The sequence below is a fragment of the Nannospalax galili genome, unplaced genomic scaffold, assembly GCF_000622305.1.
Source record: "Nannospalax galili isolate Female #2095 unplaced genomic scaffold, S.galili_v1.0 scaffold135, whole genome shotgun sequence".
Taxonomy (NCBI): domain Eukaryota; kingdom Metazoa; phylum Chordata; class Mammalia; order Rodentia; family Spalacidae; genus Nannospalax; species Nannospalax galili.
Window position 1 is genome coordinate 5,218,245 of NW_008338998.1, and position 12,784 is coordinate 5,231,028.

The window sequence follows — 12,784 nt, forward strand, 5'->3', positions numbered from 1 at the left end:
GCTCAGCTATCCTCCCGGGTCCCTCCCTCCACCGGCAGATTTCGCAGTCCAGGCTACCCAAAGGGAACCCCTCATTCGACCCGTTTGAAAAGCTCACAGAACTCCCTGCTCTCAGATCTGAAGCTTGGAGGCTCCCAGGTCAGGATGGAGAACCCCAGGGCTCCATTCATCCCGCACAAAGCAAGCCAAGGGTGTTGAGAACAGAGCTGTCTCTGACGCCCCATTCAAGGCTCAGTCCAACTGAGATCCGATCCGTGCCTAAGTCTAGCGTAGGATGTCTCTGCCCACCCAGTCCGCTGGCTTAGAGGGTCTCACCACGTTGCCCCCTGGACGCCAAGCCTTCCCACAGCCCCAGGTCAAAGGCAGCGGAGAGGATCCTGTTCCAAGTTCCCGCGTCAGCTTGTGAGAAGGGGCAAAGGAGGCTGCCTGGCTAGGGAAGCGCAAAGTCTTTGCCGGTGGCGCCCCCCTGGTCCAGGCAGCCACCACCTCCAGCCTGGCGCTGACCAGGGGGACCCAGAGCATCCATCCCCGGCCCGCTCTGGGCGCAGCGCGGCCACACTCACCAGCCTCGCCCGAGCCGCAGCTGCAGCCTCTGGGAGCCGCTGAACCCCGAGCTTCCCCTGTGTGAGAAAGATGGTGGTGTGTGTCGGGAGACCACCCATTCCAGCGTCTGGCAACCCGGCGGCGACTCTGGCTGCTCAGCACTGAAGCAGGAGGAAGAGGAGGAGGAGGAGGAGGAAGGAACGGCGCAGTCGGACGCCATCTGCTGTACACCTCTGCGCAGCCATTGGCTGCCTGGTGTGTCCCCGGGAGCCGCGGGGCGCCGGGCAGCGGGGAGCCACCTTATGCCTCGCCTCCCACAGCAGCTGCTCCAAAGCCCCTCCTTCATCCCTCTGCCTCCTCCCCTTATCCCCCTCTCAGTCCTCCTCCTCCCCTTCCCCTAACCAGCGCGCCCTCTGGACCCCAGGTTCTTCTGCCAGCTCCCCTTGGTGAGCCGCCGCTGGTTCAACCCCAGCTCTTCTGCACCTCGCAACTGTTTTCTCCCAACTTTAAGGCTTGGGAGGGGGTGCAGTTGCCCACTAGATGACCCACTGAGTGCTGCTGCAGGAAACTGCTTTAAGCTACTTGGGGCAGGCATAGAGGAAGTCCAAGGAAAGATGGGGTAAAAAGAGGACAAGTGAGTGGGTTGGCTTTTGGCCTTGATTTATAACCCACCAAACCCTCACATTCACCAGCACACACTCACTGGCATTTTGCCAGGATTTCCGAAGTCCTCTACCCCTGCTCAGATGGCTTTAGTGCCACTAGGAAAAAGACAAAGAGGATCCCAGTAGGGTGTATAGGAGAAAGAGCATGAGACACACCTGGGGAGTCTCTGAGGATCCACGGAGAGCTGGGCATCTGCTTGGGTATTCCCTGGGTCCCAGCTGCTGTAAACCCAAGTCTACTACATGCTTGGGAAAAGCTCTAGCTCTGGGGCTGGATTTAGAGGGAGAGTGCCAGGGGTGCTATTCAGAAAAGTTCACCTCCTGGGTAGGGCTGCCAAAGGCAGCCTGGAGCTGGAGAGTCCTAGCCCACCCAGGTGAGGCAGGCAAAAGTGAGACTCAGCCCACAGGCAGGCTAGGAGAAGAGCCTGGGCTCTGAAAGTCCTTTTGCCTACTCTGACACTTGTTCTAAACCCTCTTGGTTTCTGACAGCTTTGATCCAGATAACTCCTTAAGATTGTTCAGAGAGATGAGATTGCTTTAAAAAGAGAGAAGGGAGCAAGGTGGTGGGGAGGCGGTCCGTCGGGAACGACTACCTATTACCAATTACTGAATATTTTGCCTGTCGTTTCTCTTTAAAAGCCTGAGCCCGGTGACAGCAGGGAATGTATCTTTTTCATTTTATCCAGGGCCTCGCACACCATGGATGTTTTAAAAGAAGCAAAAATAATAATGATAAAATTAAAGCTTGATGTCATAGTACAAATTAGATTCAAGAGATAAATAGAGCAGCCAGGATCTGTCACATGGGAAAAAAACAAATCAAAAGGATGGAAGTGCCATTGTAAATGGAGACATGAATATTTTGATGAGGAGCTTGCTGTGGGACAGGTTGTGAAAGTGGGAAGCCACACACCTTCAACAGAAATCACTACTGTCACAGAGCACTGTGGTCACATTCAGAGTTAGGCATTTCTTCCTGGATCATTGTCTTAAAAATATATCAACTGTCATCCAGATCTCAAAATACATCCTCAAATCCAAGACCACAAGATTTGTTACTCCCAAGAGTTTACAAATGCCAAGTCCATGAGCCAAGGGAAAGAGAAATTGATCCATACCTTTTATTGTACTCTCAATATATACAGATAAATAGTCAATGGGCCTCATTTAAGTAACTTGAGGAACAACAGCCAAAGAAAAACATTTCTGCTTTCCCAAAGTGTTACACAGGGGCTTCCCAGGCTTCAGGCTTCCCAGAATCAATGCTGTGCCTTCAGGATCCTCCCATGCTAACACATTTGGATTGAAAAAAGCGTGGCTTTGCAACCTTTCTCGAATGGGCTATGAAAGATGACTTTTGAGCATGTCATTCGCAGACATCTAAGTACTTAAGCCTCCCTCCCTCTTCAGCAGCAATGCCGTATGTATGTTTTCTTACTCTCACAGTTTGATTTCAACATGTGTTCTGAATTTAATACTCTAGCTCATTCTCACTAATCCCATGCACCACCTCAGCAATCACTTAGGGTACTCATAAGAGTTCCCTACTCTGTCTCTTGAATTTGGTCTTCTTGTTTTTTAATCTAAAAATACAGATAATAGTTGTATGCTAATTAAGTCATATACATTGGGCTTTTTGTGTGTGTATATGTGTGTGCATGGTATATCTATGTATCTGTTCATGTGTGTGCAAGTGCATGTGTGTGTGCATGCACTTGGAGGCTAGAAATGAACACCGGATGTCTTCTTCAAGTGTTATCCACCTTACTTGTGTGACAGGGTCTCTCACTGAACCTGGAACTCACTGATTCTGCTGGACTGATTGACCAGCAAGCTCCAGGGATCTGCCGGTCTCTGCCTTCCCAGAACATGGATTACAGGCATGCACCACTGCTCCTGGTTTTTTGCATGGACACTGGGAATCAGAACTCAGATTCTCATGCTTGTGTTGTTAGCACTTTACTGACCAAGCCATTTTCCCAGCCCCTACATGAGGCTTCTTAAAAGAAAAGAGGAACAATGAGAGCTAAATGACTTCTAAATACAAAGAACCATAGTATTAAACATCATCACTTCTCCCTGCCTTTTACCTACAGAATAATCCCTCCTCTTTAAGGCATCCTGCTGACCATAGTATTTCAGCAAAGTCAGAGTGTAAGATGCCAAAATCTTATCTGACGTTGTACAAAATGAACAAATCTCATAGGGGGAAATGCAGAAAAAAAGATTCATTCTGACTCCCTCTTCCCACTTCTAGTTCCAAAACCCTAATTTTTGTTTTAAATAAGCTTTACTGATAAAATGAGTTTCTTGTCAAGACAGCTTTAGTCCTAATAAAAGCACTGGCCTTAAAATCTAGATTAGGTTAGAAGCATTTGAAGGATAGTCTAGGCAGGAAGAGAAGTGGGCAAAGAAGACTATAAGAGAGGAATAGAGATGTTAGGAAACAAGGGACCAAGGAAAAGATACAGACAGAAGTAGCCTTGAAAATTGGTGGCATTGTTATCTGTGAGGAACAGATCAAGAGGGGTGGAAAATAAGCTGGAGGTTAGAAATTCCCATAACCCAGCAAACACTGATAGCAAAGGTCCCAGTCACCATCACTTCTAACAAGTAAAGAACAAACAATAGAACAATGGAAGAGGGGAGGGATAGAAAACCTGCTGGGATTAGTTCCCTAGTGTAAACCAAAGCTAGTGTTACAGAGGAAAGTAACCCTTGCTTATCCAAGCGCTGTTGGAGTTTAAATGTTCATATTTTTATGTTTGTCATTGTTATTCCTGAACAAGATATTCCCCATACAGTCTAACAAGCTTGGATGAGAAAGCATCATGTAAACAAAATGAACAAGAAGCAAAATTAAACAAAATAAATGATAATAATGAAGATAACAAAGCCCAAGTTAAAACATGAGTAAGAAATGCAAGCCCATGCCAGTATCGTCAACTTCCCACCCAGGAAGTAGCTGAGCACTCTACAATACCACATCACTGAAGCAGTGAACTGAGTCAAATACTGAGGCACTTTAAAGAGCAGAGCAGGAGGAGGATGGAAAGAGAAAAAGGGATGATGATTGTCTCATTTACACAGTTCATTCACACCAATTCCAGGTTGGCTGAGATCCTGTGGCAAAACTGAAAAAAAAAATTTTCTGCCAAAAAAGAGCATTTAGTCTTGGCATGGATGTGTAAATTTTGAGCTTGGTCCAGTAATTTGATTTTGATATGTCAACATCTTAAAATACAATCTAAAGATAACATCTTGAAAAGTAGTGCAGTGGAACTTCACTAGCCTCTGGACCAGCCCTGTCCCTCTGAGGCACCAAGGTCTTCCCAGCATACTATCAGCATTCACAAACTTGGTCCCCAACTATCAGCTCACTCATAAATATGTTTGTTGGGTATCAAACGCATGACTATTAGCATTGCACAATGTGTTAGTTATTGGGTGGTATAGTTGCCCTCATGGAGTTTATAGTGTAGTAGAGACAAAAAAAACATATGGGGCGCAAGTGGTTATAAACTTATAAAAGAAAGAAAGCATTCTGTACAAAAAGATGTCATGCAGAATAATAGAAGGAAAGGGTCAAGATCAGATAAATCTGTTACAAAAAGTGATATTTAGGCTCATACCTAAAAGATAATGAGGAAGAACATTTAATGTGTGTTTTCTAGACAGTAGGCTTTGACTTAAGTCATTTACATGTATCATTTAATCTACATAATTATACTTGTGAGGGACACACTGTTATCAACTCTGATTTACAACAGAGGCATAGAGAGTAAAAGCAGCTTATTATAAGTCACACAGCTGATGAGTGGTAAAGCTTGGATATGACCAGGCAGTCTGACACTGCATATTTAACCACTGAGACATACTGCATCTTGCATAGTTAGGCATTAGCCAAGAATGGTGGAGAAGGGCAATAACACAGTCCAAGATCCTGTGACTAGAAAAGCTTGTACATAAACAACCCATCAGGGAACAAATATCTGGAATGTAGTAAGGCTGATAGGGAGGACCACAGGCAAGATGGGAGAGGCAGGCAGAATGCAGATCTGGCAGGTTCTTCTAAGCCATTGGGTGGTTTCAGCTCCTTGAGTGATACATCTGATTTAGACTTTTAAAAAATCACCCTGATGCTATACATAAACCAAACAAGTATGTATCAGGGAGACCAGTGGACTTCATGGAAAGGGAAACTGATTTGATGGCTATCGAGAAGTTGTTTTCCATCTTTTCAGCTCTTCTTCTGCCTTCCCAAGTCAGACATCTAGCTGTTTTAGGATCTAAAATCCTAAACACAAACCAAAAGGCAATTCTTAATTCTCCATCTTAGCCATTGCCTCATATCTTCATCCTTCCTCCTAGTCCAATGTCCAACAGTAATTATCTCAGTTCTTTTGTGTTTGTGAGAGACTTATCTTCCAAGAAGTATTGGAGGTCAACAGTCCCTTCTTTCCTACTGTTCTCCAACATCACTGAAACATCTCAAAGTCAGGAACGACTGAAACTCAATTTTCACTAACCAAGGGAACATGGACCAGCAGCCTCCATCTATGTAAGAAAAAACTCCAACTAAGGTGGAAACAATAAAACCCCCAGAGTGACAACTTGGAATACATTCATAATGAGTTGGGTTGTAAAGACCAGGTGTTATGTAGCTGGGAACTTGTTATTATCCAAAGACTTGGCATTCTGAATCCTCTTCTACTGGGCACCAAGCCATGCAATACACATAGGCCTAAATTTGATGTGATAAGTAAGAGAACTTACATTTTTTAATTCACTGTTTTGCAAGGACATCAACCTGTTTAATAGAAAGCAGATCCTGGTACAAGTAAGAAGGATAAAAACGACATTGTAAAATGACAATATTATCAATAGAGCAGAAGCTAAAGAAAGTACATGAATGGTGGGGTTTAAGGGGTGGAATAATAGAAGTTTATTTTTTTCTTTCATTTCCTAATAAAATAAACCATAGTGCCCAATTATATAGGAGAAATCTCACAGTGCATTTATTTTTTAAAAAACAAAAAGAAAAAGAAAAGAGAAAAATAGGCATTGAAGAGATAACACAGTTGGTTGTTAGTCTTACAAGCATGAAAATCTGATTTCAAACCCAAGAACCCTTGTAAAAGAAAAAAAGTAAGATGTAATGTCCTTTGCTTGTAATCCCAGAGCTGGGGTGGGAGGGGGCAGAGACAAGAGAATCACTGGGACTCACTGGCAAGCTAGCCTAGCCAAATTGGCAAATTTCAGGTTCAGTGAGAAATCCTGTCAAAAAACAAAACAAAAAGGAAAAACACACACAGAGACAAACTGTGCTGGAGGAACAACAGTTAAGGTTGTCCTCTGGCCTCCACATCTGTGGTGGTTTGAATGAAGTATCCCTCACAGGCTCCAAGTATTTGGACATTTTGTATCCAGTTGGTAGCGCTGTTTTGGGCAGTTTTAGGAGGTGCGACCTTCCTGGAGGAAGCACATCAGTGGGGACCAGCTTTAAGAGTCCTTAAGTCTTGCCAGATTTCCTCCCTCTCTCTGCTTCCTGTGTCTACTTGAACATGTGATTGCTTGGCTTTCTGCCACCATGTCTCGCCCACCATTATGGACTCTAATCCCTCTGGAATCATAAGCCAAATAAACTCTTCCTTCTGTAAGTTGCCTTGGTCATGGTGTCTTTTTCACAGTAACAGAAAAGTAACTAATACAACATACACACACACACACACACACACACACACACACACACACTTCCACACACATATGAACATGTACATACACATATATACAAGAATGAATAAAAGAAGTGCTTACAGCTAATATGTATTGGTTACTTTTCTACTGATGTGAGAAAGCATCATGATGAAGGAAACTTACAGAAGGAAAACTTTATTTGGGTTTGTGGTTTCAGAGGGATAGGAATCCATCATGGTGGGGAGGCATGGTGGTAGAGGAGGCTGGAGCAGAAAGCTGAGTGTTCACATCTTCAAGCATGCACAAGAAGCAGAGAGGTGGCAAATTGGAAGCGGGAAGTCTATGACCTCTCAAAGCCCACCTTCAGTGCTTGCTTCCCCAGTAAGACCACACCTCCTAAACCTCCACAAACAGCACCACCAACTGGAGTCAAGTATTCAAATACTTGGAGCCTATGAAGAACATTCCTCAGTCAAACCACCACATAGTATTTCTAACATATTCTTCTTAGATTCTGAATAATGTGATCTTCCCTTGCTGATAGTCGCCACACTGGTTCTCACCTTTCTCTGTATTGTGCATTCTTTTCATTGAGAGTCTCTGTCCTATCACTTTGTTTCCCAGAAACTTTCTGTCTTTACCTTGTCACTTGATGTTTTGGTTTCTTTTTGTTGCTATGATAAAACGCCACGACCAAGGCAGCTTATAGAAAGAAGAGTTTATTGAATTTAAGGTTCAGGAGGGATAAGAGTCCATTGTGGTGGGAAGGCATGGCAGGAGGGAGCTAGAGCAGAAAGCTGAGCACTCACATCCTCAAGCAGGCACAGGAAACAGAAAGGGAAACTGTTAGTGAGATAAAGCCATATACTCTCAAAGCCCATCCCCAGTCACGTGCTTCCTCCAGCATGACTGCATCTCCTAAAGGCTCCATGACCCTCCCCAAACAGTGCCAACAGCTGTGGACCAAGTGTTTAAATACTTGGAGCCCATGAGGCACATTATCATTCAAACCACCACATTTGATAAGGCCCCTTCATAAATACCAGTCTCTCAGAAAAAACCTTCTCTGGCCTTGCCCTATAGAAAATAGTACATTTCATCTCTGTCTCATTATCTGGTCTTAACTTTTCTTCATAGCACTTATCACAATCTGAAAGGCAATTACATAATTGTTTCATTGTTTATTGTCTATTCTCACATCAAGAATATAATCAGGGCTGGAGAGATGGCTCAGTGGTTAAAAGTACTTGCTGATCAATCAAGACCAGAGTTCAGATCTAGTAGCCTACCTGGCTCACAAACACCTGTAACTCCAGCTCCAAAAGATTCATCACCCTTTACTGGACTCTGTGAGCACCACTCCCCCACATACATAAATGCACATATATACTCACAGAGACACATGCACATACGTACATGAATAAAATAAATATTTCTTTAAAAGACTCTAAACCATGTGAAAGCAGGGGCCACACACACCATACATATAATACTGCTTGATGTATAGTAGGACCCCAGTGAAGATTCCAGATTTGAGTAGACAGTGTGACATCACCCCACTGACTTTTGAGATCCTTCTGAATCTGGGTCTCCATTTCCCAACACAGACCATTAGTCATAATCTCAGGGGATTCCCCTAACTGTTCACTCACTGCCACAGAGGCTCTCTAATCCAGGCCCTCTTAGGCCTCCCTTCTGAATCTTCAAACTCTCATCTCCTCTAAGAAATTGTCCTAGACCTAATTTCATTTCACATTTATGTATTTTCTCTCTGTACTAATTCTTATAATGTACACTATCTATGTTTTTCAATTAACTGTATACTACCACACACTATTTTCTAATGGTTATGTAAACATTAATTCACTCCCCTTAACTGCATTGTTAGTTGCTTGAGGGTAAAGGCTAAGGGAGATATTTCCTTTTTACTCTTCAGTGCACAAATTTGGTACACAGCAATCACTCAGTAACTATCTGTTGATGAACTAAGATTTATGAAGAAAATTAAGAAGAATTTAGACTTCTTATGGTCACATGATGTTAACATAAAGACATCATTTTATGTCTGTAACATCAAACACCCTTACCAGCTTAGGTTTGAGAAGCTGATCTTGTTTGGGATCAGACTGTTCATTCATTGAACAAATACAGACATAATATGCTTTCTCATTTGTAAGCAATGGAAGATGTTCTAAGGGATGCTACTGTCTGAGGAAATAGACACTTAAATTACAAGCCTTGTAGGCATCTCATGGACACTCCAAGGAGGAATATCTAAACTAGCCTGACTGCCAGGTGGAATCTATCTGCATCTGTCCAAATTCAGAGCCAGGAAAAATAATCCTCACGTTCTGTGATTTGCCGATTTTATCACTGTACCATTTTTACTGTGTTGTACTCCAGTCATGACCAATTCTAATAAATAACAGCACAGACTCTTTCTCAACTAATGGTCAGGGGAAATCACAGTTGCTGTTGAAATGTCTGTGTGTGCTGAAATATCATCCCTTCTACTCAAATACCTAGGACCCAGTTTTATGCCTCTTCATCTCTTAGCTTCCTAAGTACACAAAACCCTTGTGTTCTACTTCTCCTCAACCCATACATATTAGTGTATACTAGAGTTCTAGACTAGATCTCTTTTCTTCTCTATGCATATTCCCTTCTTAAATTAATGTCTGGTCTTATGGATTTAAGCTTTGTAGTAGCAACGCCATAATCAATATATCTGGCTACAGTTGTCAGTATAAGCTAAATTGTGCTTTAGTAACTATCAACCCACAAACTTCAGGGGCTTAACACAAGAAGGTTCTTAGTATGTAACCAATGCAGGTTAAGAGAGGGAATGGTAATTCTGTTCCCCATCAACACTTAGGGACCGAGGTTGAAAATGTTCTACTGTATGGCTCATTGCTTGCCTTTGTGGCAGCAGGGGAGATCAAAGTGACATTGGACATGGTCAAAGTTTGTCATGTGACTACCAAAATTCAGGGTGCTCAAAACTATGAGAAAGCACATATGCATGTAATAAGGGGTAACTCTCCCTTCCCCATTCCCCCCAATGCTCCAATTCTATGTCCAAGGCTTGCCTTACATCAATCTTGACTTCAAACTGAACACTGATTTTGTTCAACCTCAACTTCTGGGAATGAAGCCTCACTCATTCTGTCTCTCATTTTGCCCATATGGAGATAACTAGTTCTGTCAGATCTTCTCCCAAAAGAAAAATCACAGGAACCTGCTTCTTTCCATTTCACTCCCACCATCTGGCTCTGAGCAACAATGATGTTTCTTTATGGAAGGTGTGATGGTTAAGCATGTTCATGTTTGTCAGCTTGACTGGATCTGAGGTCAACTAAAGGGCAAGCTGCTGGCACTCCTGTGAGGAGATATCTTGATCAAATTATTTGGTAAAGAAAGACCCATTCTAAATGCAGGTGGCATCTTCTGGTAGCAGCCGGAAGCTTTGGCTTTTGCCTGCTTGTCTTCACTCTTGCTAGAAAGTTTGTCTATCCTGTTGCTGTGACTGCTGTGTTGCTTTCCTGATATTGGAGCCAGCTTCTTTGGGCTTCCAACATAGAGTGAAGACCAGCAGCTCCCTGAGCCTTTAGTGCTAGATTGTGACTGCTGAGCCATTCAAACTTGTGGACTGAATAACTACTGGATCTTGGCCTCTCCACTGTGAGACAGCCATTGATGGGCTGCCCAGACCATACTGTGTAAGCCAGTCTAATAAAATCCTCTTTAACATACATATTCATATTATATATGCACATATATTCATTCCATCTGTTCTGTTGCTCTAGAGAACTCTGACTAAAACAGAAGGTAATAGTCACTTTGTAACCGACTACCTTTCCTATACTCTGCTCCGTATAATTCCATTTTCCACATAGCAACCAAAGAGATCTCTTCAAAATGTACATTGGATAAAAAGCACTTCCCTGTTTAAACCATTTATTGATTTCCCAATATACTTAGAATAAATTCCAAATTATTTGAAACCTGACCCTTATGTCTCTGAGAGCCAGCCAAGCCATTTCCTTCATTTGCTTCATCTCCTCCGTCTCCTCTTCCTCTGCTTTGTTATCCCAGAAATGGATGAACCTCTCAGTTCATTCCTAAACCTTGGACCCAGTGTCCATCCTCACCTTCAACTTGAAAGTGAGCTCTGGCAATATATATATATAAATATATATATATATATAAATTTCAGCACAAATCAAAAAGAATAAAAGAGCGAAGTGATCATGAGTGTACTGGGAATTGCTGTCTTCTCCTTGGCAGTCAGAGGGAAGACGCTAACTAAGGAAGCAGGCACTTGTCACATCTAAAAGTTCTTTTGACCCCAGTGATTAAGATGATGTGCCTGATATGGTGAACTTTCATATTATGTCACTAGAGAACTCTGAAAACAGCCCTTTTGTCATACAGAGTTTTCAATTTTGGTGATATCTGTCACAGTTCTGAAAGGAGATGGCTCATCCAAGCTGGAGGGGGACAAAGTGACAGCGTGGGAGACAGGTTTGACCTAAGGGTCCTTTTCTAAGCCCAGTGAAATAAACATAAACTGTAGGTGCCACAATACATAGCACAACTCAACACTACAGCAACACAGAAGCCTCAAGGAAAGAAAGATGTCCATATCCTTAGCAGGATCTTCTCCATAGACTGATGATACCCAGAGCACTAAAGACAGTATATAGTCCACAACTGGTCCTGCTCATACAATCAAAATGGTCAATATGAGTGTAGCTGAGGCCACATAAGGGAAGGTTCTCAGGATAACTGTTGTCCAGCCTTGCTCTCCCAGAAGAAAGTCTCAGACCTTGCTTCTCACCTTGACCCCGATAATCCCTGTCATTGATTCCTTCATTTGACTTTGTGTTTGTGACCTCCACTCATTCCTGTTAGCATGAGTGGCAATTGGCTTGTGTGATGGTGAATCCCAATAGTCAACTTGAGAAGACTGGAGAGAGAAGCCTCTGGCCATGCCTCTGAGGTTTTTCTTGATTGGGTGAGTTAAGAAGCCCTACTCACTATGGATGGCAGCATTCCCTGAGGTAGGATCTTGGGTTGTATAAAAAGGAAAAAGTGACCTGGGCACAAGCATTCATTGTTCTCTTCTTTACAGTGCGGCCAGCTGCCTATGGTCCTGCTGACAGGACTCCCCTATCATGATAGACTGTACCTCAAACTGTAAGCTAAAATAAGCCCTTCCTTCTTTAAGTTGCTTTGCCACGTATTTTATCACTGCCAAAAAAAAGTAACTAATCCTGCTTCTACTTGGAAAATATGCTTATTTATCAGCCACAGCTTGGTCCATCTTTAAAGTGATAATGTTACTAGTTGTTTGAGAATGACACCCTTCCCAGTGTAGTGTGAACAAGTCCTTATTTGCTAAAGCACACACTCTAGCTGGGTTTACCACTTTAAATTGGAGCTTCAAGCTATAACTCTAAAAATAGCAGTTATTCACTGGTCTTAAAAGCCTGTGAGGTTCCAGAAGAATGTTGTTCTATTATCTTGTAAACTTTAAAGTCACCTGGGGGAAAGAGGGAGGCCCTCTGTATTTCTAGTCAAAATTTTCCAGGATTTAATTTAATTACAGCTCATACCAAAATGAAATTTTGGTCCTGTGAAAAAATCTTTTGATTTCATTCCTATAAGCAGATTTTTTTTCAATCTTTGAGGAACCTTGTTGAAATGATATTTGATCTACCCCTGATTATACAATTATTAGCCTTTTGGTGATCTAACCAATGACATTTAAATGGCATTTATGTGCAAAGCTTGAATTATGAAATCATGAAACTTTTGAGATGAAAGGGACCTCAGAGAAAATATAGTCCAATTTCTGTGTTTAAAGGATAAGGAAA

The 12,784-nt window shown here is 42.7% G+C and overlaps 1 protein-coding gene across 1 annotated transcript in view; it reads right to left on the reverse strand.

Moving 5' to 3' along the window:
• LOC115070472 overlaps positions 1–889 on the reverse strand; it is a 156,372-nt gene extending 155,483 nt beyond the window's left edge. Inside the window, exon 1 of the mRNA XM_029563818.1 lies at positions 564–889. Coding sequence (XP_029419678.1) covers positions 564–889 — 326 coding nt within the window. The remainder of the gene's footprint in view (positions 1–563) is intronic.
• Positions 890–12,784: the final 11,895 nt, after the last annotated feature.